General features: G+C 38.6%; 1 protein-coding gene across 1 annotated transcript in view; it reads left to right on the forward strand.

Annotated features, from left to right (window-relative positions):
- Window positions 1-25,003, forward strand: part of LOC133423398 (glutamate decarboxylase 2-like) — a 34,923-nt gene extending 9,920 nt beyond the window's left edge. Inside the window, 13 exon segments of the mRNA XM_061713577.1 lie at window positions 6-63; window positions 1,808-1,920; window positions 2,341-2,456; window positions 2,865-2,944; window positions 4,832-4,886; window positions 5,059-5,175; window positions 11,251-11,325; window positions 11,394-11,471; window positions 11,557-11,706; window positions 13,014-13,029; window positions 13,032-13,120; window positions 15,910-15,999; window positions 23,642-25,003. Coding sequence (XP_061569561.1) covers window positions 6-63; window positions 1,808-1,920; window positions 2,341-2,456; window positions 2,865-2,944; window positions 4,832-4,886; window positions 5,059-5,175; window positions 11,251-11,325; window positions 11,394-11,471; window positions 11,557-11,706; window positions 13,014-13,029; window positions 13,032-13,120; window positions 15,910-15,999; window positions 23,642-23,815 — 1,211 coding nt within the window. The 3' untranslated portion in view covers window positions 23,816-25,003.
- The last annotated feature ends 2,008 nt before the right edge of the window (window positions 25,004-27,011 follow it).

Raw genomic sequence — 27,011 nt, forward strand, 5'->3', positions numbered from 1 at the left:
CACAGGATTAGACATGGTCGGCCTGGCAGCCGATTGGCTAACGTCCACCGCCAACACCAACATGTGAGTATGTGGCCCTGCCTCAGCACGATTTCAGGCGCTGATAACGATGGAGACAATGAATTCCATTTCCGGTGCATCCGTATGCGCTCTGCTCTGCGTCTGCACACGCTGATAGTGCCCCCCCCCCCCTCCAGATCATGCTAAATGAAAAGGGTGAAATGAAAGACAGATCCCCCCCCAACCCGCCCCTTTACTCCCACGCTGCACCCCTCCCACCGCTGCCTTTCATCCCTCCCCTCACCTCTGATCCCCACGGGGATTAAAGGAGAGAAAATTAGCTTTGAAATTACATTCGGACTAATCTAAAGCTAATTTCAGACGTGTGTTTTTAGGCTGATAAACTCTTCATCTTTGGCAGCGGTGATGGACTGTAAAATAAGCCTGATTTTACACTTTTATTAAAGAAAATACATTTGGGATGTACTTCTAATGCAGAAATCAGAAAATACCACATTTGTGTCACAGAAACAAGAGTCTTAGACGTTGAAATATAGTTTCTCAAAAAAAAATTCTCTGTATTTACTCACAGGGACGTTTCTGTTTTCTTTTGGGGCCCAACCCAGGCTTCTGCCTGCAGGGCCCTATCTGGTGAAACTATAGTTCAAATCCTTAGGAAAGATCCAAGATGATCTTTTAATCTATTCTAAGAAATTACAGAAATTACAGGAATTATGATTTATAAACTACAATTGTAAAGGAACCTAAATAGATATGCATTTTTGAAAGATGTCATTCAGAATTTCTGCTTTCAAAAATTCACCATTTTGCAAGACATGAATTTATCATTTCTGACTCAAAAATCTTGCAAATTTGTGAGTCACCTCTCTGGGTTTCTGGTTTTAAAATGTGCAGATTTTTACAAACAAAAACACAGGACAAAATTACTTCATTAACGTATAGATGAACGAAGAAATAAATCTTTCTTAATTGATTCATACATTTGTGAGCAAGAACTCTGGATTTACAAGTCTATAAACTCACACATTTGTGAAGGGAAAAAGGGAAAAAAATAATTTCTCACTTTGTAATCTTGCAAATTTGCAAATTTTAATGAAAATCCTAGAATGAATGCCTTCATGGATTGGCCAATTTCCAAGAGGGAAGACGAAGGGTTTCCAAGTATGAAAACCACAAATAATTGAGAAAATAAAACAGAAAAAAAACACTTAAATTAATAAACCAGAATTTCTGACTTCGTAAATGTGCAAATTTAAAAAAAAAAAAAAAAAAACACACACACCCACACACTTAGAATGTGTGACTTCATACCCTTACAAATTTGTAGAAAAAAAAATCATCAATCTCTGACTTTATACTCACAAATCTGGAAAAAATACAATTCTGAGGTTTGTGAGAAAATTGTTTTTAGCGAGTGAAGTGAAGTGAAGTGAAGTGAAGTACTGACATCTTATTTTGGTGGCTTCAAGTACAAACAGGTCATTTTTATTTCTTCCCAAATCCTGTATATTGAGCTGACTTTGTAGTTCGAGCGCCCCCTAGTGGCTGCAGGTCATCTGCATGTTTAATAACGAGCAATAACAGGATTGATATAGCATTGAAGAATAAGAACTATTCTGCCTTCTTCATAAATAAAAGTGAGGCCTCATGTTTGACATTTGCACAGACAATTTTAAATGTTTTTTTCCCCCGAAATTGCAACCTGCAGTCGGTTTACTTGTCCTCTTTTTTGGGGATGAGTCATGATGTGAAGCCGGCACCATGTGATGCATCTTGTGTCACGCAGGTTCACCTATGAGGTGGCTCCGGTGTTTGTGCTGCTGGAATACGTCACTCTGAAGAAGATGCGGGAGATCATTGGCTGGACGGACGGGCGAGGAGACGGCATCTTCTCCCCCGGTACGAGCATCACCCCTCTCTCTCTCTCACTGCAAATGGAGCTGGCGGAGTGTGTTGTCATGTGTCAATTTGCATTCTGATGATATAAAGGGAGCCCATTTCAAGGCCAATTAGCATAAATCCTTTTTTTTCCCCTCCTCATCAACCCTGAATTTTAAATTTCTTCCCCTGGTTGCTACGACGTGCAGTCCCTGGTGGATTTAATGACGGGCTGTGATTGACTGTGACATTGCAGATGCTGGAGCTGTGATTGTGAATGCCGTGTCGTCTCTCACACGGATCGTGATCGTGAACAAAAGCCCCTCCTGTTGAGCCTTCATTTTAAACACGCAGGGACATTTTAAAGCTCTGCTCCACTTTGTTTCAGCTGGAAACACTTCAGCGCCCCCCTGAGACTGTAAACTCCTCTCTGTCCTCTAGGTGGAGCTATTTCTAATATGTACGCCATGCTGCTCGCCCGCTTCAAGATGTTCCCTGAAGTGAAAGAGAAAGGCATGTCATCTGTTCCCAGACTCGTGGCCTTCACGTCGGAGCACGTAAGGCTTTTCCCTGTTTAAATTCAGCTGCACGCTCACCTCGTGTCAGCTCGCATTAAATGATAAACACACAACAGTTTTCCTTTAAATCAAACGTCAAAGCTTTTCCTTTGGAGTTATGGCCTCACATTACTCTGCTTGATGTGTGATGTGTAAAGTAACTGCTCTCAGGCCTCTGGCGCGGGTTTAAAGCTGACATTATGCCTGTCAGATGCAGAAGGACACAGGTTGACAGGTGTGTCTGTCACACTATACGTCACCTCCTTCATCTTCTAAGGACATTTGGAAGAAGCTGTGGGCCAAAAACTATTAAAGGGCCCACAAACCGGTCATGTTTGATACAAATGTACTGTTTAATTTCACCTGCTGTGACGTGATCATGTTTTTTTCATTTCTCTCATCTCTTAGAGCCATTTTTCAATCAAAAAAGGAGCGGCAGCTCTCGGCATCGGGACTGAAAGCGTTATCTGCATCAAAGCAGATGAATGGTAAATGTCATTCACTGTAGAACAACACCGTTTTTAGTTTTTTCTGTCCACATAATTTGTGGATAGATGTTATCTGATGTGGACAATGCACATATTGGTTCTTTGGAATTGTTGTTAAGATGTAAAGAGGTAAAACAGTCTTAAAAACATCATGATTGTGTGAAACGGAGAGCACAAGCGTAGAAATGAGGCTTTACGAAGACAGAACAAGAAACACCACAACAACTAATAAAAAGCCTGTTCAAGCAGGATGTACAAAGATACAAACGGCAAGAAAATAACATGACATGATGAGGATGTGACATCAGACAAACAAATAGAATAAAATAGAGTCACTTGTGAGACAGAGAGGAACAGAAATGTGGTACAAAAAAAGGGAAGGAGAAAAAATCCAACAAAAATACAAGGATCCAGGTCGACAAAATAAATCATGACATGAAATGAACTGAGGCTCAGAACAAAAAACTGACATCAAAATTTAAAAAACAACAATGAAAACTAGCGTTCAAAACATGGGAACAGCAAACAAGACTGCAGTAAATAAAGTAAACAGAACCAAATATTCAATACTCAGTTCAAGATAATCTCAAAGTGTTTAGACTTTCATCAGTTTGCAGTTTGAGGAAATGTCTTTGATTGATTTAGGACGGTGGCTGCTCTTCGTAAATCTGAATCAGAAATTAGGTTAAAAAAATGGCAAGTTGACGACGGCAGAAAACCATGAAGGACGCTGCTGTTCTCCAAACAACTACAGCACAACCGAGGTTTACCCAATCCACGACATACAGAAACTTTTGTAGACTAATAAAATAAGACCAGAATTCAGGGAGAATATTCAGCACTTTGTATTGTATGAAGCAAAAAAAAAAGGCACACCATGAAGAAAGCACCGAACATAAAAACGTAAGTCGTCATCCCTATGGTAAAGTACGGTGGAGGGAGTTTCATGATTTTGGTTTGCCTTGCTTCCTTTAGAGCCTGAACTTCTTATCATCAAGGGGGGAATTAATTCCCAAGTTTACCAAAATATCCTACAGGATAAAGTGGAAGTAGTCCAACTGTTTAGCTATAAGATCTATAGGAATCGTTCAGTTTGTGATACAAGCATGAAATTCGGTAGACAAATAGCCAAAGGTTTCCCCAAAAGATATGGACGTGGAGCCATCGTGAATTTTCAACATGGACACAAATGTTTTCTAATGAGTCTACACTCCTCTTTTTTTCCTCTTTTTTTCTTTTTTTTCATCTTCTCTTTTTTTCATCTTTTTCTCCTTTTTTTCTCTTTTTTTCCTCTTTGCCATATTTTTTTCCTATTTTTTCCCATTTTTTTTCATCTTTTTTTTCCTCTTTTTTTCTCTATCCCCAAAAGATATGGATAAGAGGAAAAAAAAGAGGAAAAAATATGGAAAAAAGAGGAAAAAAAGAGAAAAAAAGAGCCAGGGCAAACTGGCAACTCATTTCAACTAATCACTCATTAGAAAACACTTGTTTCTGGTGGCCATTTTGAAAAATGGCTGCCATGGGCGCCATGTTGAAAATTCACGATGGCTCCACATCCAATTATTTTTGGAATGCCTTTGGCTATGTGTGTACCAAATGTCATGCTTGTATCACAAATTGAACGATTGTTTTGGTTATCTCCTGCACTAAAGGAGCTTTCCTCCAGCTGAAGCTTCGTAGACGTTTATGCAGCAGGACAACGACCCCAAGAGCATCCGCCAAAATTCACCCTCAACTTTGGTTTTACATTGTATTTAAAATAGAGGACTTTTACTCATGTAGATGATATTTCTGTGTTATTCTGGTGACATTTTCACTCGTAGACCGTTTCTTTTGAATTTACAAGCAATGCAAACAACAAATAAAGCTTTTCATTTGCCTTTGCAGCGGTAAAATGATCCCGGCCGACCTTGAGAGGAGGATACTGGAGGCGAAACAGAAGGTAATGTGTCACACATTCATAACCCCCAGTACGAACAGACGGATATTACTTCATACAGCATTGGTTTTATGGGATCCATCAGACTGAAACGGCTCCAGCGATGGCAGACATCTGGACACACGCGGCAGCAACAAGGTGCATTACCTGCTGCATGTTGTTTGTCCTTGTGCAGGGTTTTGTTCCGTTCTTCGTGAGTGCGACCGCGGGGACGACGGTGTACGGAGCCTTCGACCCTCTCATCGCCATCTCCGACATCTGCAAAAAGTACAACATCTGGATGCATGTGGATGTGAGTCAACCACTTGAGAATTTAAATGTTAAATCCTTCCTAATAATTGACAGAAACCTGAGTAACCGTTTCCTGCTGCCTGCTTTAAATGTTATTATTACTTCATACTCGTGTGACGCAGGTTTCTGTCCGCGGGAGGGGTTTTAGTGAGGGAGCACAAAGAGCCACACAGCTCACCTCTGAGTTTGACAAATCTATTAGATCTGTCTCGCCTCCGACTGCTCGCCGTTGACCCACATAGAGAGTGAGCCATTTCCTATCTAACACCGGAGATTAGAGAAAGTGGAACAGAGGCCGTAAATCATTTCCTCCGTCACACAGGCCCCATCACTGAAGAAACTCTATCTATTAATGAAACTGATGTGTTCTTGACAAGCAGACACCTCTATTAAGAGACGTTAATGTTCTTGTCTGCCATTTTTCAACTGAGGTGCAGCTTTTTTTCGCAGAGGGAAAAATAGGTTTTCTGCCTTTTTATGGGGCTCAAAAGTGCACAAATGATTCCAAACACTTCCAGTAAAGCTTTCTCTCATGACTAACTATCAATGTCATCAGCTCAATCCACAATCTTCTCTTCCATGCAACCATTATTTCATTATCGCAACCATTGACAGACCGTGATGACAAGCTGATGGGGATCCAGTCAGATCAGGGGTCGGCAACCCAAAATGTTGAAAGAGCCATATTGGACCAAAAAAACCCCAAAAACAAATATGCCTGGAGCTGCAAAAAATGAAAAGTTTTGTATACGTCTTATAATGAAGGCAACTAGGGATGGGCGGTATGGACTAAAAAATGTATCACGATAATTTCTGGCATTTATCCCGATAACGATAAAAATGATGATAAAAAAAATACCAATTCAACTCCACCTTTGTAACTATAAATCTATCTCGCTCTCAGATCCGCCATGTTTGTTACACAAAAACGTCATCAACGGGAATTTATCCTTCTTTCTTTCTTTCTTTCTTTCTTTCTTTCTTTCTTTCTTTCTTTCTTTCTTTCTTTCTTTCTTTCTTTCTTTCTTTCTTTCTTTCTTTCTTTCTTTCTTTCTTTCAGGCTCACTTCCTTCCTTCCTTCCTTCCTTCCTTCCTTCCGTGCGTGGATTTAACGCAGAACCATAAATCAGCTTTACACAAAAACATCATCAACGGGAATTTATCGTTTTTATCGCAAGATGAAAAATTATTTATTTACTCCGTTACATTTACTTGAGTACATTTTGGGAAATGCTGTACTTTTAGGAGTAGTTTTGAATCACTTCCTTCCTTCCTGGCTCATTTCGTTCTTTCTTTCTTTCTTTCTTTCTTTCTTTCTTTCTTTCTTTCTTTCTTTCTTTCTTTCTTTCTTTCTTTCTTTCTTTCTTTCTTTCTTTCTTTCTTTCTTTCTTTCTTTCTTTCTTTCTTTCTTCCTTCCTTCTTCCCTTCTTCTTTTCTCCCTTCCTTCCTTCCTTCCTTCCTGGCTCATTTCGTTCTTTCTTTCTTTCTTTCTTTCTTTCTTTCTTTCTTTCTTTCTTTCTTTCTTTCTTTCTTTCTTCCTTCCTTCTTCCTTCTTCTTTTCTCCCTTCTTTCCTCCTTTCCTTCCTTCCTTCCTTCCTTCCTTCCTTCCTTCCTTCCTTCCTTCCTTCCTTCCTTCCTTCCTGGCTCATTTCGTTCTTTCTTTCTTTCTTTCTTTCTTTCTTTCTTTCTTTCTTTCCTTCCTTCCTTCCTTCCTTCCTTCCTTCCTTCCTTCCTTCCTTCCTTCCTTCCTTCCTTCCTTCCTTCCTTCCTTCCTTCCTTCCTTCCTTCCTTCCTTCCTTCCTTCCTTCCTTCCTGGCTCATTTCTTTCTTTCTTTCTTTCTTTCTTTCTTTCTTTCTTTCTTTCTTTCTTTCTTTCTTTCTTTCTTTCTTTCTTTCTTTCTTTCTTTCTTTCTTCCTTCCTTCTTCCCTTCTTCTTTTCTCCCTTCTTTCCTCCTTTCCTTCCTTCCTTCCTTCCTTCCTTCCTTCCTTCCTTCCTTCCTTCCTTCCTTCCTTCCTGGCTCATTTCGTTCTTTCTTTCTTTCTTTCTTTCTTTCTTTCCTTCCTTCCTTCCTTCCTTCCTTCCTTCCTTCCTTCCTTCCTTCCTTCCTTCCTTCCTTCCTTCCTTCCTTCCTTCCTTCCTTCCTTCCTTCCTTCCTTCCTTCCTTCCTGGCTCATTTCTTTCTTTCTTTCTTTCTTTCTTTCTTTCTTTCTTTCTTTCTTTCTTTCTTTCTTTCTTTCTTTCTTTCTTTCTTTCTTTCTTTCTTTCTTTCTTTCTTTCTTTCTTTCTTCCTTCCTTCCTTCCTTCCTTCCTTCCTTCCTTCTTTCCATAAATCAGCTTTACACAAAAACGTCATCAACGAGAATTTATCGTTTTTACCGTGAGATGACAAATTCTTATCGTGAGGAATTTTTTTGACGGTATATCGTGAACGGTAAAATATCACCCATTCCTAAAGGCAACCCATGCTGTATGTATCTATATTAGTTATATTAGCCTACTATCAAAAAGACTAAGTTGGCTACAAATACATAAGAGTTCACATACCTGCATAAAAACGCAGTCTGCTCAATATCGATCACATCACACGACTCAACACAATAATTGAGTTTGCTGGCGCTGAATTTATGTCCTTGATTTGCTGATCTGTGATGTCGCTGCTATTTTAATGGCCCTTTCCTTCAGTGTCCTAGCGGAGAGAGTCTGTATTATCTCCGTTTTGTTTTTGAAGTCTGCAAATAGTTCTGCAATGAATGCAAATGATTCGGTCCAAGAAACGTTGAATCCTCTTTTCTCCTCAGTTATTTTTCCTCTTTTTCCCTTTGGAAACGATCCCTTTGGCCGGTTTGTTTACAACAGCCCCCTGCCTGGCGCCGCCCTGCTGGTAGCAACGTGTGGCTCTGACGCAAATCTTCGTTAACAGAAATGTTGAAATTTAATATTTATTCTGCACATTTTTACAGCATTGGCAAACGTTGTTTGTCCTCCAACAGAAACCATATTAAAGCAAAAAATATATTTCCCTGCCCCATCTATTTCCATTTTCAAACATTTTTAAAAAGCTCCAGGAGCCACTAGGGCGGCGCTAAAGAGCCACATGCAGCTCTAGAGCCGCGGGTTGCCGACCCCCGAGTCAGGTGTATCCAGTACTCGAGTTTTTAAAATAAATCAGGGGGGATGGTGGATTTTATCATATGGGGACAGATAATTTGTGCTGATTACAAATAATATAATATATTACAAATAATAGCAGTGACCAAAACACCTGCAGAAATACTGCAGGAATGACATAGCAGCAGTTAAATGCAGCCTTCTGTAAGCTTTAAATATCCACTGGGCTTACATCAAATACATCAAAACACAACAATAAAAAACTGTTTTCTGAACTTATCAATATGACTCTGTCCTTCACAGGATAAGTAACATGGATCACTGCAAAAACTCACAATCTTAACAAGAATATTTGTCTTATTTCTAGTTAAAATGTCTCATTTTAGTAAAAAAATCTCATTACACTTAAAACAAGACTCATCACTGGAAAAAACAACAATTTTCACCTGTTTCAAGTAGATTTTCACTTAAAATAAGTAGAAAAATCTGCCAGTGGAACAAGATTTTTTTGCTTGTAATAAGAAGATAAATCTTGTCCCACTGGCAGATTTTTCTACTTATTTCAAGTGAAAATGTACTTGAAACAGGTGAAAATTGTCAAATAAGTTATTTTTCTGGTGTTATTTTTCTGGTGATGACTCTAAATGTTGAAATAGCAGTAAAACCACATTCATTGATGAAATGACATAAGGGATGGAAAGGGGGGATGGCAGTTTTACTGGGGGGATGATTTTGACCGTTTTTATTTCAGGGTGGGATGCCATCCCCCCTCATCCCCCCTCAACTCCAGTACTGGGTGTATCCAAGCTATAGTTGGTTGTCTTGAATGCTCCAGACCAGCAAACTGATTGTTTTGATGGAGCTCAGCTGTCAAATGATCACTACGTGGTGACTTGGATGAGATGGTGCAGGAAGATGCCGGTCAAGCCCGGCAGGCCGAAATGTATAGTTAGGTTTTGCTGGGAACATCTGGCAAAAGATGTTCTGCCACCTGCTGAACTTCAGTCCCATCTTTGGGTCTGAATGGACCTTGTTCCATGTCTCCGGTGCTGAGGCCGCCGACCCGAGCTGTAGCCCTAAAGGGGACCTATTATGGCATCTAATACCTATTTTAAACAGGCCTTGAATGTCTAAAAAACAAGCTTTTGATTGTTTTTGCTAAATAAATAAATGAAGTGAATGGATGGATGGAGCTGCTCACACTTGCTGATGATCAGCTCATCAACTGTCTTTTATTATCAGAGAGTAGTTTGTTTCACACGCTGCTCCTAGATGGCTTAGTTTTAGATTTGAGATTTTATGACAACTATGAAACAACAAATACAAACTTCAATGAACTGAAACTGTAGAGAAGTACAGGAGGTTGGTGAAAATCCTTCACAATGGTGAAAAAGAGACTGGTAATGTCATACAGAAAACAGTTAATTCAAGTTATTGCTGTTAAAAGTGGATCTACAACTGTTGAATTAGTACTAAATATTTTAAAAGATGGACACACCTTCTCTACATAACCATGATTGGGGTTAAAAATCCCTAATTTGGATTCGAAATAAGTGCAACGTACTTTGCAAAGTGCTGTAATAAGATTAAAAGGGATGTTTTCAAGCAGTATAGTAAGAGTTAGGTAATGCAAATAAGCCTGCAGAAGCATTTTTCTTCTAATTAATAGAAAAGACAAAATATCTCATCAAATCAGTGCAAGTGATGTTTAATTTCCTTTAAAACACAGGACCATCCTTTGAAAACAAAAGCAGTCTTCATACAAAAAAGATGTTCAGTGTAGGATAATTTCACTAGAAAGAGTATATGAAAATAAGTTCCTGGGGGTAATAATTGATGATAAACTTAGCTGGAAATCACATATAAATAGTGTAAAATCAAAAATGTCTAAAACCCTAGCAATATTAAATAAAACAAATAATTTTTTCTGTCAAAGAGCACAGTTTTTGATGTATAACTCACTCATAGTTCCATACATGACTTATTGTGTGGAGGTTTGGGGTAACACCTATAAAACAAATACAAACCCTATTTTCCTGTTACAGAAAAGAGCGTTAACGATAATTAATAGATCTGACTATTATAAAACAACAAATAATCTCTTTATTAAATATAATACTTTAAAACTCCATGATATAGTAGAGCAGAAAACTGTTTTATTTGCCTTTAAAGCCCAGCAGAAACTGCTTCCAAACTGCATTCAGGACTTGTTCCAGATAAAAGAAACCCACTATGACCTGAGGGGGAAACTCATGTTTGAGACGACGACAGCAAGAACTAATATTAAAAAGAGATGGACATCAATTAAGGCTAGAGAAATATGGAATAGTTGTAATAACAACCTAAAAATGTGTAGTTCTATCTTCAAGTTAAAGGAAATGTTTAAAGAAAATACTGTAAATAAATATAAAACACTATGAATATAGAGTATACTATCGGGAACATTTTAGAATGTGAAACGTCAATTTTGTGTTTTGTCTTACTTATTTTTGTCTTTTTATGTATTGTTCGTTTCAACGGAGTAATGCTAATGTTTCATATTTAAGCTGATCATAAGAAAAAAAGGGTATAAGCTACGGCTTCAGCTACACCTTTTCGGCAAAGGAAATGTTCTTTTTTTTATTACCTTTTCATCTTGTTCTGTAAAAAGTGTGTACAAGCCAAAATAAAGATTTATAACTAAATAACTAACTAACTTGGTTATGAATGCAAGTTTTGTTTCCTTTTTCCTTTTTGCTTTTATAAACACTATAAAACAATGATAAAGCGTCAAACTGCAGGGAAAGTGATTTTGAACTCACTAGCTTCCTGTTTTCATGCACAAAACTCTGTAGGGAACTTGTCAAATTTTAAATTATTTGTAAGATTCAACAAAGTGAACTGTATCGAAGGCATCGCTTTGACCTGGTGCAAAATGGTTCATTTCTTCATCCAGTATCTTCATCAGATATTTGTGTGTCCTCCCAGGGAGCGTGGGGAGGAAGTCTGCTCATGTCCAGAAGACACAGGTGGAAGCTGGATGGAGTTGACAGGCAAGACACGGTTTCTCTTTTGTTCATATAACATGAAGAGGCAGATATTTAACTTCATATTCTCTTTTTGTCCGGCAGGGCAACTCTGTAACATGGAACCCTCACAAGATGATGTCCGTCCCTCTGCAGTGCTCCGCGCTGCTGGTCAGAGAAGAGGTATCACCATGACGACATCCTGGTTGGGTTTATTTTCTCATTTACATGAATTAGGGATAAAAACACTCTGACTCTGACTTCACAGGGTCTGATGCAGAACTGCAACCAGATGCACGCCTGCTACCTGTTCCAGCAGGACAAACATTACGACCTCTCCTACGACACCGGAGACAAGGCGCTGCAGTGTGGACGCCACGTGGACATCTTCAAGCTGTGGCTCATGTGGAGAGCTAAGGTACGGCCTGCTCTGCAGGTTTTTAGGGAACCTCATTTATATTACTCTGGCTCTGATTGTGTCTAAGATGATGATTAATCATAATAACACCATAGACAGGTTAGGCCCCATAAAGAAACATTTGAAAAGAAAAAAAACACATATCTTTTTAAAGAGGACTTGTCAGACCGCTCCAGGTTTCTCTAAACCAGGGGTGTCAAACTCATTTTGCTTGGCGTTCCGGATTTGACCAATGTTTTTCTCGCGGGCCGCACGCTCAAATAACAAAAACGGTGCAAATTTTTTTTTTCTAATTCTTTTTTTTTACTATTGTTATCTAATCCAATATCAGTTTAGTTAATTTTAAAGGAAATATGCACTTTGTTTACACTCTAATTATGTAAGGATCTTTTCTTGAAATTTCTCGTTTTTTTTCAATTATGTAAGATACTTTTAACATCCTTTTACAAAGATAAAACAGAAACGAGTATGTTTTTTTTATATTTCGCTTTTTTATAGGAAATTTAATTAAAAGCAAAATCTTTCTTAGTACATCCGAGAGTGTTTCTTTGTGATTTAGAGATTTTTCCAGTACAATTAAGTGTATTTATTTTTAAAAATTGCGCGGATATTTACGCCAGTGTGCCGAAAAAGTCAGCACTTCTTTTTTAACCGTTTTACTTTGGTCACTATCCTCGTATTCAAAACTGAAAATCTCCGAATAAATATCTTCTATCATCTTTTTTAGCAATGATATTTTTCCTGCGAAAATATATAATAGTAGTCAGTTAATAAAAATAAACGACCGTCTACAAAGAAATAAAATCGGCAAATGCATTCTAGAAAACTAAAAAAATGTCGAAAACTGCTCTCTTTGTGGAATATCGATGGATTTGTAGTAGAAATATATTATCGGATATGCTGCGATTCATGCAAATTATTTATGCCTTCCTTTTTAGTAAATTAACATTTCGCTTTTTTGCGTTGGAAACTTCTCGCGGGGCCGCATGAAAATCTCTCTCGGCCGCATTTGACACCCCTGCTCTAAACCTTCTAAATATTTGTGGATTTTTTTGTTAACCCAGAACAAAAAATGAAGGACTATCATATGAAGTTCAGCAGAAAGGAAATCGCTCTTATTTCCATCGACTTACTATAAAACACTTGAAGTAGATATGATTGTTTTATAACTTAGTTCCAGAATCCTTTTCTCTGTGGTCAGTTTCGCTCATCACCAATTTCCTGAAATTTCAAAACTTAAAGTTTGTCAGTTTTAGCTGAAATGTTTCCCGCTGGAGATCTAAAATCGTAAACGTTCTCTCTTGCAGGGCACCATTGGCTTCGAGCTCAGATTGACAAGTGTTTGGAGCTGTCCGAGTACCTCTACAACAAAATCAAAGACAGAGAAGGATACGAGATGGTCTTCGATGGAAAAGTACGTTTATCCTTCATCCTCCAAAGGGACGATTCATTTACAGAGAGAGAAAAGCAGAAAACACGACTCCATGTTGCTGGTTTCCCCTCGTGCTATAAAAGGCAGTTTGATTGGCGTGCAGCATGCTCCGGCTTTGTGTTGGATGGAAGCCATTGTTACCTCTAGCTGCTGGTATAATGTCCCGCTATTATGTCTAATGAATAGCGTAACAGCCCGTAATTGCTCATATGCATACGAATGGCTCGGCGTCTGAAATATTCTCTGCAAAAGCTCAAACTCCAGCACAAACATATGTGGGTATGATGGGGTCGTGAAGCCAAAACTGCTCCACAGGAAGAGTGCTTGGACACCCAGAGTGAATCGTAATTAAAGGACTTAAATGCTTGCAGGCTTATTGTCTTCCTGCTGAGAGCTAGAAATGCTAAGAGCTTCAGTTTGAGGAGAAAACGACAACTCTTGAGGGCAATGACCCAGGTGTCTGCCTGCCCGAGCCTCCCACCCGGCTGGTGCATCAATCTGCCACAGCCCAGCGAGCCCAGCTGTATGAATGAGGCTGCTGGGATGTTAGTGAGCTGAGGGGAATGAATGGCTTTCTGCTCGCAGCAGCCCGACAGTCAGGCAGTCGTGTCCGGGAGCGGCAGCGGAGCTGCATCCTGAGAGTACGTGAGGAGGAGGCCGGCTACCCGCGGGGAGCATCTAATGGATTTTTACTTTGTGACATGAATTGCTATTTTCGGTCAAGCTTGGCTTTGGTTTATGCTTTCACCTCTTTTTGTCTTGAGGTTTCTGAAACCTAAAAGCAGAGAAGCCCAACGCGATGCACAGCAGGTCAACTTTCCAAATGGGGAAAAAAAATGTGAAACAGAGTCTTCTTTTCTTTTTTTCCTCATTTTTAACTTGACTATGAATTAATTTACAGGAATGTTTCCCAACAGCCCTGATTTTAAACCTGCTCTAAACATCCTGATTGGAAGAAAATCATTTAACTCTGCAATTAAATATAATTCCCAAGTGTTTTATGCAGCTATTGTCTAAAACAAAGAATGTGAATTAATCCTAAAATAGTTTGAACTGTTTACAGGACTGTCTCAGAAAATTAGAATATTGTGATAAAGTTCTTTATTTTCTGTAATGCAATTTAAAAAAAATTAAAAACAAAAATGTCATACATTCTGGATTCATTACAAATCAACTGAAATATTGCAAGCCTTTTATTATTTTAATATTGCTGATTATGGTTTACAGTTTAAGATTAAGATTCCCAGAATATTCAAATTTCTTGAGATAGGATATTTGAGTTTTCTTAAACTGTAAACCATGATCAGCAATATTAAAATAATAAAAGGCTTGCAATATTTCAGTTGATTTGTAATGAATCCAGAATGTATGTCATTTTTGCATTACAGAAAATAAAGGACTTTATCACAATATTCAAATTTTCTGAGACAGTCCTATATACTGAAAATACTATATGTTGCTTGATCTGTTAATGGCGTAGTTCTCACCATATCTTTTACTCTACCAGACAATTGAACTTCCATATAAATCAAATTAAAAGGTCTGCTGTAAAAGATTTTTTTAGACATTTGAAATTACTTAAACCCGTGTTGAACTGAACTGTGGACTAAGACAGTTTTGAACAAACAAATATCTGCATTTTTTTACTCCTTAAACTTTCTAAAAAGGCTTGTCACTTTAGTGTGAAGGTATTTTATGGAAAATAATTGATTTGTTTTATTACTTTTTATAATTGAGTGCACTTATGTCTCAGAGTTGAAGAAAAAAATAGGGACCAGTTCTAAACAATGAATATATAGAGACCTTTTGGCAGTTTAACTTTTTTTTTTCATTAGATAGATATTAAGAGACAAGACAAAAAAAATCACAGCAAAGCACCACTGACCTACTGAAGAAAAAAACCTCATTTTCCAGCACATCAACAGGAAAGGAAGTAAAAGTATATTCACAAATAAACAATCACTTGTCACCTTTTCCACTTGTATGTGCCCAGTGAGCGTGGATGGCTGCGTGATATACGTTTACGGTAGTATGATCCGGTTCCGAGATCTTTAAATGTGAATGTGAGTGGAGCTTGGTTTTGTTTTAAATGCTGTTTTAGAACAAAGATAGACAAACGTGTTCATCGTCTGGAAGTTATTCCTCTTCTGCAGCCGTTTTTCAGTGAACAGCTGGTCAACTTTAGCAATGATTCTTGGTTAATGTTGTGTTGTCAGTGTTTCTTGTTCCTGTAGCGCAGTTAAAGGCACTCTATGTAACAATATCTGCTTTGACCACATGAGGGCGTACAGATCTGCTCCAGTACGTCTCCTAATTCCACTTTATCACACTATGTTAAGAACTCTGTAACTTTGTTTAGAAATGTGCTACATAAAGAAAGTAACACATTAACTTGCTTGTGTTTTGCTGCCTCCATGTGGCCAGAATTGATTCTACCACATAAAGTAGTTTTAATTAAAACGCCTAAAATAAAAAATTATTGATAATTTTCAAGTGGTATTATGATGCAAGTTTCATTTATGAGTAAAATCTGGTGACGTTTTCCTTTCAAATTAAGATTTTGAATTTCTGACACCCATATACCAAATATATGGTTTTAAGCACGTAAAAGTTGTTTCTTGTATAATATTTCCCCTTTGAAAAGTGACATTTTTGAGGGCATTTTAAACTTTTCAGTACTTACTCAAGTAAAGTTTGTGTGCACTTTTGCAGCCTCTGCTGTTTCCATCTGTGTTACCGTTCTTCATCTTATCGCCTGTGTTTTCCTTCAGCCGCAGCACACCAACGTCTGCTTCTGGTACCTCCCCCCGGGGATGCGCTACATGGAGGACAAAGAGGAGAAAAAGAAACGCTTGCACAAGGTGGGTGAGCGTAGATAAGAGGTCCGGCTCCGCTATCTGCACCTTCCACCTGCCCTACAAACCCAGCTATGGCGTCACATCCCTCTAATGAGGGCCGGCTTACAGCGAGGAGTTTCCCAGAGGAAGGGTTAAAAAGAAGTACTGCTATTCGTTTTGTTAATGTCACGGCCATGCTATGAATCCCGCAGCAGCAGGGGCCGATAATTGACAATTAGGACAAACAGATGGCATGTGCACACCGCTCTCCCTGCCGCTCTAAAACCACTTGCCATAAATCGTTGCCATCTTTGTCATAAATCTGCACATGCAGGTGTTTCTTTTTGTTTTCTGAAGCATGGCTGAAATTAGACCAGGGGTCGGCAACCTGCGGCTCTTTAGCGCCGCCCTAGTGGCTCTTGGAGCTTTTTCAAAAATGTTTGACCTTTTTTTCCTTTTTTTCTCTTTTTTTCTTTTTTCTTCTTCTTTTTTTTCCTTTTTTTCTCTTTTTTTATCCTTTTTTCTCGCGACATTTCGACTTTTTTCTCAACATTTCGACTTTTTTCTCGACGTTTCAACTTTTTTCTCAACATTTCAACTTTTTTCTAAAAATTTTGACTATTTCCTCGAAATTTTGACTTTTTTCTCGACATTTCGACTTTTCATTTTTTGCGGCTCCAGACATATTTGTTTTTTGTGTTTTTGGTTCAATATGGCTCTTTCAACATTTCTGGTTGCCGACCCCTGAATTAGACCAATGTCATGTGTCGCTGACTGGACGCACCGATTGGTCAGCTTGCTCATTTCTTTTCCCGCAGACTTTGCAAATCAGGGATGAAGTCATGCTAACCGATGAGTTATCAGTTTCCATTTGCTCTAACGACTTCTTTTAAGAGGGACAACACGATCTGGAGAGTGGTCAAGAGTGATTTGATGGAAATAAGCACCAAAGTTGATTATTTTATGGCAGGCTTTGCCAACAGCGACAGGACACCTGTTAGAGATTTAACAGGAACGACTGATTACGTGCATATTCTGACTTTACTCTGACACTTAAACCAACTCTGGTTCCCTGTGGGGTTAGCTAAGCGTTAAAAGTCCTGTCTGATTTATCAACTTAATGCTCCCAGATTTATTAAAATTCTTGCCCGATTATGCAGTACTTTGGGGTTATATGAGTCACCGTTAACTTAAGCCCTGGAGATGAAGCTGCAGCAGATTGTCACTATAACTGACTGAATCTCATGCCGGTCCCATGAATTTGTGTCATGACAAAGCAAGCTAATTAATCATTTCTAACTTCCTTTTTAAACATCCTACATCCTCCCTAAAACCAGACGCACCAGCCCTAAAAGATATTCCAGAGTCGTGCATGGAAGTGTCCGTGTAAGCCCACGCTGGTAGAAACAAGAAGTCTGGGTTTCAAACTTTAAATTGAGTCTGTCACCATTCATCACAGAGCAAAATCCGCACGGCCATCAAGGCTCTGCCGAGCACAAAATAAACGACTCTGAGCGTTTTCACTCGAGGAGATAACCCCTCTACTGGCAGCAGTCACGGCCCTCCGTGTCCTTCTGGTGTCAGATTTAACCGTCAGACTGGCGGGAGATAATGAACCGCGCGGACCGGGATCACAATAATCTGAGGAGACACGTCGTCTGTGTAGCCGCTGATAAACTAAGCAGACAAAGCCAATGAAGGAGGACAACTATACATATTGAGTGATGTAAAAATACTGCCTGATCTTTTGAGTTCAGCTCTACACCCGTTCACAGCCAACTCAAACACGTTACCGTCCAAAAACAGTCCAATTAAAGACAATCCAGTTCAGTTCAGGTGATTCATAATATCCCTGGTCATAAAAATACAGCACAGCAAAATAGCCAGACAGTTATGGGCTCAAATTAATGCCATAAGTATTTTGTATCTGTAAAAAAACTTTGTACTTGTAGAAATATTTTGTGCGTGTGCAAAAAATATTTGTACTTGCAAAAAATATTTGTACTTGTAAAAATATTTTGTTCGTGTGCAAAAAATATTTGTACGGTACTTGCAAAACAAAAAGGTTTGTAGCTTTTGTAAAAAAAAGTTTGTAGCTTTGTAAAAAGTTTGTAGCTTTGTATCTAGAAGTACAAATATGTTTTGCAAGTACAAATATTTTTTGCACACGCACAAAATATTTCTACAAGTACAAATATTTTTTGCACACGCACAAAATATTTCTACAAGTACGTTTTTTTACAGATACAAAATACTTATGTCATTAATTTGAGCCCATAGACAGTCTGCATTGAATTCTTTTTTTTTTGTAATTCAAAGTTTTTATTATTTTTTCATTATTGCAACACACAAAACGAACATCAAACACAACAGACAGAAATAGCAAAAAAAAAAAAAATGGGAAATAGAAAAAAAAAAAATTTGAAATTTGAAAAATCTAAAAGTAAATTCACTAAAATTAAGACAGACAGGCAGGTAAGTAAGTCCAATTAACACATCTGTCTACTAAAAGTATTCCATTTTTCTTTTACCATATCATTTTCACAGTTTAATCTTCCCAGCATCTTCTCACACGCCACTGTCTCCATCATCTGTGTTTTCCACATACTCAGTGTGGGGGCTTGTGGTTCCTTCCAACACCTCAGAATAGTCCATGCACATGTTATTAGGCCAGTTTTTAATATTCTAAAACAATATTTGTCCAACAGAGGTACCACCGTTCTGTCTCCAGGAGTTCACAATTGAATGATTTACTCATACATTCTATAACTTTTTCCCATAAGGGGAGGATCTTAGAGCATTCCCATAATCTGCATTGAATTCTTACGTCAGTTAGTCCCCCATCCTGAACTAAAGCACAAGGCGACAGTGGGACAAACAAACGAATGAAGAGAAAGAAAGAGACTCAGGCAGAGGTTGGAAGTCTGAAAGAGAAAGAGAGTACAACAAATACAGAGAGATGAGTTCAGGGTAATCGGGTTGTGAGACGGGAAACGATAATAATGTTAATTGCAATGATAATAACATGGAGGAGAGAAGCTAGTGCATCAAGGGAGGTTCCCAGCGGTCTTAGATCTGAGTGTGTCACATCAATATGTAGTCCTAAATATGATGTGCACTCATCAACCATTTTGATAGGTACACCCAGTACTCGAGTTGTTAAAAGAAAATCAGGGGGGATGGTGGATTTTATCATATGGGGACAGATAATTTGTGCTGATAACAAATAATATATTATATTACAAATAATAGCAGTGACCAAAACAGCTGCAGAAATACTGCAGGAATGACATAGCAGCAGTTAAATGCAGCCTTCTCTAAGCTTTAAATATCCACTGGGCTTACATCAAATACATCAAAACACAACAATAAAAAACACTTTTCTGAACTTATCAATATGATTCTGTCCTTCACAGGATAAGTAAAATGGATCACTGCAAAAACTCAAAATCTTAACAAGAATATTTGTCTTATTTCTAGTTAAAATGTCTCATTTTAGCAAAAAAAATCTCATTACACTTAAAACAAAACTCATCACTGGAAAAAACAACAATTTTTCACCTGTTTCAAGTAGATTTTCACTTAAAATCCAGATGGTGCTAAATTAACATGGCTGTTTCACTTGCGGGATGCAAGATTCACGCAATTATAATAATAATTCTGGCTCCCTGCTGCTGTGGGCTGAGCGGTGTCTTCCTGCTCAAAGATGCCCCTGGTGGTTGTTTGGCTACACTGCAGCCTCTGGTGACCCCCCCCTCCTCCCCCCTCGAACAAGAGACGTGATTCTCACATGAGATCTTGTGAGAATCATGCGTGAGTGACTTCGCATGGAACTTTACCCATCTGTAAGTAGAAAAATCTGCCAGTGGAACAAGGTTTTTTTGCTTGTAATAAGAAGATAAATCTTGTCCCACTGGCAGATTTTTCTACTTATTTCAAGTGAAAATTTACTTGAAACAGGTGAAAATGGTCAAATAAGTTATTTTTCTGGTTTTATTTTTCTGGTGATGACTCTAAGGGCCCGATTTACTAAGATCCTAAATAAAGAGTACTAAATTGCGTGTGCACTGAAAAAGTTTGCGCGTGCTGTTGTTGTGTGTTTTGCGGGTGATCAACTAAGATTGCGTGCGCAATTGATAACAGGTGCAAACCTCAGTATTTAAATGAGGTGTTGCGCGTCTTACGGTTTGCGGCGCAAACTTTGCGCCATGGAGAGTCTGGATGGAAAGCAGGATAGTTGCAAGCGCAAAATGAAATTTGACGAGTTGGAGTTAGAGATATTAGTGGAAGAGGTAAATTGTTGTGCCGTATTCAGCACCCCTGCCGTGAAAAGCACCCCCTCGTATATTCAATGATAAGTAGACCAAGAAAAAAAACAACACACTGACACTTCAATATATTTATATATACACACTCACACAAACACATACTTAGGAGTTTATATTATATATATTTACAAATATTATGGAAGACAACACAGTAAGCAGGCTATTAATTAATGACATCAATAACCATTTACCCGATTTTTTTTTTTTTTACCCGAATCCATGAGCGCATTTAAACATGAATCATTAACACAAAACTGGACGCTAAACAGAACACGACACGGAATGAGAATATCATTTTTGTCAGACGAGGGGGTGCTTTTCACGGCAGGGGTGCTGAATACGGCACAACACCGGGGTATGACTGCAGAACAAGTATAGGCGCACAATGAGAAACACTTTTTTCTCCATGAAAACACGTGATTTATTTATTATCACAAATAAAAAAATGAATGTGCCTCCTGTGGCAACCTTTTGCTGAATAATACTCGATTTAACATTAGAGTAAAATATTTCTCCTTTTGCATGTGGAGATTAGCACCTTCCTTTCGAACGTATTAAATACAGACGCAATCACAATCCACGCAATAACTTTCAGGCTTGGTAAATCTCATTGCGTGTGGTAAATGGACCAATTTGCATCTTCCCCTCCCAGTATTTAGCGCTTTCTGGCGGGTACGCCCCATATTGATTATTCATCAGGGCAAAAGTACCAAATGAATTGCGTGTGCAATTTTGCGCATTTGAGAGGCGCAGTCCTCTTTGCACGCTGTTAGTAGATCAGCTGGCACTTTGGTTTCGGGTGCTGTCAAGTTTGCACACGTTTTTACACACGCAAACCTTTAGTAAATCGGGCCCTAAATGTTGAAATAGCAGTAAAACCACATTCATTGATGAAATGACATAAGGGATGGAAAGGGGGGATGGCAGTTTTACAGGGGGGATGATTTTGACCGTTTTTATTTCAGGGGGGGTGCCATCCCCCCTCATCCCCCCTCAACTCCAGTACTGGGTACACCAGGTGAACCTATCAAAGTGGTGGATGATTGTGCTTCAAAAGCAGAACCATGTGACATGAATGAGAACAGATATATCTGAAGTTATACGTTTTTATGCCAATATGCCTAAATCGTGGTCCCATAAAAAAATGATGTTTTTTGTTGTTGTTTCTAATTCAAATGGCACAAGCTCACAGCACATCTGTGCCATTTCAGAGGAAACTAGAACTAAATAAAAGATCATCTCTGCAAGTTCAGCCCAAAGGAGCCTGAAGGGGTAAAACGTAAATGATTTTATCATAAATGAGATGACAAAAAGCACACAAGCTGAAAGATTTAGGAATGTAGGGCCGCCAACATTTTTATACGTGAATATCAGGAGGCAGACACACATGTTGGCTTTAAAACACACCGTGGAAGTTTAGAGCAGCTCGTATGCCAACAATCATTTTGTGGCAGAAAGTCAAAAAAATCTCCAAACCCTTGTTTTGCTCGAAACACTGGCATCCAGCCGACCGCATCGTTCACGACTACATCATTACTCTGCTGCAGCAGGTCAGCAGTGGGCCCCTTAACAACGCTTTATGAAGTGCTCAAAGACCGTAACGAGAAGTCTGAGATGTTTATTTGGGCTCTGAACTCCCCAGATACCAATCTCAAGGCATCTGTGGGGGTTAAGCCAAATCCACAGGGCCTAAAGGATCTGTTGCTGACACCCCGATGCCATATTGGCCACAGCTTAGAAGGAGGACCACCTCAGTATTAAGTGGGTAGTCATTAGGAATGGGCGATATTTTACCATTCACGATATACCGTCAAAAAAATTCCCCACGGTAAGAATTTGTCATCTCACGGTAAAAATGATAAATTCCCGTTGATGTTTTTGTGTAAAGCTGATTTATGATTCTGTGTTAAATCCACACACAACGTACGTGAAGGAAGGAAGGAAGGAAGGAAGGAAGGAAGGAAGGAAGGAAGGAAGGAAGGAAGGAAGGAAGGAAGGAAGGAAGGAAGGAAGGAAGGAAGGAAGGAAGGAAGGAAGGAAGGAAGGAAGGAAGGAAGAAAGAAAGAAATGAGTAAGAAAGAAAGAAAGGAGTAAGAAAGAAAGAAAGAAAGAAATGAGTAAGAAAGAAAGAAAGAAAGAAAGACAGAAATGAGTAAGAAAGAAAGAAAGAAAGAAAGAAAGAAAGAAAGAAAGAAAGAAAGAAAGAAAGAAAGAAATGAGTAAGAAAGAAAGAAAGAAAGAAAGAAAGAAAGAAAGAAAGAAAGAAAGAAAGAAAGAAAGAAAGAAAGAAAGAAAGAAAGAAAGAAAGAAAGAAAGAAAGAAAGAAAGAAGGATAAATTCCCGTTGATGACGTTTTTGTGTAACAAACATGGTGGATCTGAGAGCGTGATACATTTATAGTTACAAAGATGGAGTTGAATTGGTATTTTTTTTAACGTCATTTTTATCGTTATCGGGATAAATGCCAGAAATGATCGTGATACATTTTTTAGTCCATACCGCCCATCCCTATTTGGTGCCCATCGGAAGAGGTGTATGAAAAGCCTACTCATCTAGAATCAATTGAAAGAAAGAAAGAAAGAAAGAAAGAAAGAAAGAAAGAAAGAAAGAAAGAAAGAAAGAAAGAAAGAAAGAAAGAAAGAAAGAAAGAAAGAAATGAGTAAGAAAGAAAGAAAGAAAGAAAGAAATGAGTAAGAAAGAAAGAAAGAAAGAAAGAAAGAAAGAAAGAAAGAAAGAAAGAAAGAAAGAAAGAAAGAAAGAAAGAAAGAAAGAAAGAAAGAAAGGAAGGCGGGTCTGAGAGTGAGGAGCTTGAGTCATTCCAGTTTTGCAGTACAGGTGTAACTCATTTAATTGGTTTTTATCAATTCAATGTAATTGGTGTAGTTTAGTAGTATTTAGTATCTTTTAGAGCAGTGATTTGGCTCCAAAGACTGAATGTGGTGATAGATTTATAGTTACAAAGGTGGAGTTGAATTGGTATTTTTTCTATCGTCATTTTTATCGTTATCGGGATAAATGCCAGAAATTATCGTGATAAATGTTTTAGTCCATACCGCCCATCCCTAATGGATGGATGGATGGATTGATTGATTGATGGATCCATACAGAAAACTTAAAATCATCCCAAAAGGCAGAACGATAAACAGCTGTAAGATTGTGTTTGTAACCTGAATATCTTTGTCCTTTAAACATGAGATTGGGATCTTTTCCATGTCTGCTTCCTCAGGCCCGCAGTCTTTCCACGACCTTATAATCTCCTCTCTGTTGTCTGTTTTCTCGCCTGATTTTCTGCTCCCGGGGCGACACTAATTCATCCTCCTTGTCCTGCCCGTTGTCAGGTGGCTCCAGTGATAAAAGCCAGGATGATGGAGTACGGGACGACCATGGTCAGCTATCAACCCCAGGGGGACAAGGTCAACTTTTTCCGCATGGTGATCTCAAACCCCGCCGCCACCTTCGAGGACATCGATTTTCTTATCGAGGAGATTGAACGCCTCGGCCACGATCTATAAGACTCGTCTCCCCAAAAAGCTCCTGTACTTATCCCTCTTGACGGATGAAATGCTTGTCGTGAATGTACTGGTAAACATTTTCTTTTCTCTCTTTCCTGCAAAAGTCACATATTTAAGAGTATATTTGAGAAAAAGATCTAAAGATGTATCCATATATCATGTCTTGCAGCTTTGCTGTGGGCCGCTTTGGTCCAGAGCCGTGTAAAAGTGCTTCTGTCTGCCTTTCTTATAGTGTAGTGGCTCCCACAGTAGTGTGAAGTGATGTAAATTTATATGTACCTTTTTGTGATATGAAAAGCTTGTAAGTCAATGAGGAAGAGTTTTATTTTTGGATCATTTCTCATATGCTAAGTATGTTGTTAGGTGCCAAATGTGGTTCTGTTTCTGTTGTAGGTTCGACATTTTAAACTACCAATTGAAAAGAAAATTAGCACTCGACTTTACCTCAGCTTAATCAACTGCCTTTACATCTGCACACAGTTCGTCACGTGGTGATTTTGGACAAAACATCTCTTACGCGGTGTTATACAGTGCCAAAGGCAATCATTTAAAAACGTGTCCCAACCACTTAAGATGTGTAAGCATGCAAAGAAAAGGAGAGTATTTCCACCAAAATGACATAACAAACAGATTAAAACACCGTCCTTCTTACTAGTGTGTTAAAGTCATAAAAAAGGGGTTTTTAAACTATTTTTGTTGATGTCATGAACTTGCTTCATGGAAGTTATCGGCTGTAAATGTATTTGTTCGATAGTGGTGGAGCTATAATCCTTATGTTTTCTAGTTTTTCCAGTTATTTGAAAGTATGTCTTTGCTGTAGTTGCTGCTCTTTTATATCGGTGGAGTCACGTCACCTGTCCTGAAGCACAAGAAAGTTTAACATTCTTAGGTATCACTGATGTCAGCCCTCTGTTTTTAAGCAGCAGACACGTTGAAGTGCAGCCTCAGCGTGTCGGCTGCTCCTCGGGTTCAACACGTGCACGAATGACGATACTGAGACGCCATGTGCTGTAATCCTTCTCAGTTGGTTCCAATCAAAGTTGTTTGGTGGGATATTTATACACATATTGATTGATTCTGCAGCCAGGCCAGCTGACTCTCTGCTGATGCAGACGCTCAAAGAAATATCTTAAAAGGTTTGTGAAGTTTCAAATTTCACGGTTTCTTGTCTATGGAGTCTAGGAGGTAATGCTCAAAGGGTTATTGCAAAAAAGGCAACCAGGCTTCTTTTTCTCTGTTCTTGAAAATGTTACAGCTTGCATCCAGAAGGTTTCACCAGAGTTTATAAAAAGTTGAAATTATAAGCAAAATCGCTGACACACATGTCACTTTTGTGGGTCATAAGAGTCTGAAAGAGAGTCCAGTTGCCTTTTTATTCAAGCCTTTGAGTGTAACCAGATGACCGGGAATCTGCACCAGCAGACCTGGGAGTAAGACTGGTTTACTAGCTGGTGGAAGTGGAAAACCGTTGAAAATCCAAGCCCTGCATGTCAATTCTGCTGGTATTTGCAGCCCGTACGTACTTTCATGGGAGAAACCTTCTATCCATCTCTTATCGCTACCCACTTCTTTCTATCCAGGGTCCCTGGGATCTGCTAGAGCGTATCTCTAGAGGATCTTCATCCTCTAGAGGATCTTCATCCCCTAGACCTAATACAGCACTCAACAATCACAGGCTAGCATTTTTCTTCAGTGAAAAGTACAGAAGAGAACAATTAATGCTTTCTTTTAAAGACTTCAGAACAAAAGCTTTCGCTTTTCTACCAACTGGCATCCGCTCAATGGATCTTTGGTCTGCTTAGGGCTGGGCGATTTTGGACAAAATAAAATCCTGATTTTTTTCTCTGAAAACCCGATTTTCGATTTCGATTTTTTTGGTAAAACTACAAAAGACAATGGAATAAATTGTTTCAAATATTTTATCTTTATTTTTAAAGAAAAATAGCAAACAAATTTCCCTATTGGGAATGAAGTGCAATTGAAAGATACTGTAAAGTGACAACATTTACAATTTTCTTGACCAAACAAAGATGACTAGACGAGCTCTGTCTGTAATGCAGCCAGCTGCAAAAAAGGAAAATCGATTTTCCGATTTTCCTTTTTTTAACATCGTCTTGATTAATAAATCCGCTTTAGATTTAAAATCGATTAATCGCACAGCCCTAGGTCTGCTAATGATCAACAAGTTTTGCGTCTAATCTTATTTAAGAAAGCCTGTCCTCTTCCAATATCTTTCAAATCTCCTGTCGTCTCCCGGTAAATGGTTATCAAGTCTTGGCTCATTGAAATATGCAGCTGGTGTTGGTGCTAATTCTCCCACAAGAACTGCAAAACATAATTAATGATTGTTACTTAAACCTTAGTCAAAACAAAACCCTCAAATGAGTGAGGAACGGTAGTTGTGGTAATTTATAGCATGCATTGCTTATAAACCTGAAATATTAAGGATTATAACTTTGAATCTGACAAACTCTCACCTTATACAGATATTTTAACAGTCATATTTTGGGTGTTGACTTACTGAAAGATCTATAAGAAGAGGGGATCTTGAGAATTAGGCAGCAGGGCAATAATGACATTTTCCTTTTCGCTGGATTAGACGTTAATGTACACGAGACATCGCACGACTCAAATCCTTGTGGGTCGATTCAACGGCTGATATTCCCCTTTGTATTCATTCACAAGCAATATCTGAGTAAGGGTCCAATCCAAAAAGCTTCAAAAGAGACAGCGTGTTCAAAATGTGGGTTAGTTAAAGGCGATCGAGTATCCAGACCAAGCACACGGCAGCGTGCAAAAACAAATTGCTCATTGTAGGTGGGTTGGTTGTTGAAACATGAGCTCCTGATTAAACAAGCAGAGGTTCTGTAGCATTTTCACTAGAACAAGTTAGAAAAGCACAATTTGCTCAGTCAGTGTACAATCACTTATGATCATAGATTGTAAATAGTATTTCAAGATGTCCTAAGTACATATCATTGTGTATACATATGTGTATATAAGGCATATAACCAGAGACTATTTGTGGGGTAAAGTTAATCATATTTTCTCTATCTCTGATATAGATGCCCTGTATTTTTCATCTTATTAGTCCAAAAGGCTTTTTCATGTGTGTAAGTATGTATGTCAGATACTTTGTGATCTTCTAGCTATTTCAAAGAAAAACATGTTTCAGGGACTGGCTTTAAAGAAACCG

This window comes from Cololabis saira, chromosome 22, assembly GCF_033807715.1.
Source record: "Cololabis saira isolate AMF1-May2022 chromosome 22, fColSai1.1, whole genome shotgun sequence".
NCBI classification, from domain to species: domain Eukaryota; kingdom Metazoa; phylum Chordata; class Actinopteri; order Beloniformes; family Belonidae; genus Cololabis; species Cololabis saira.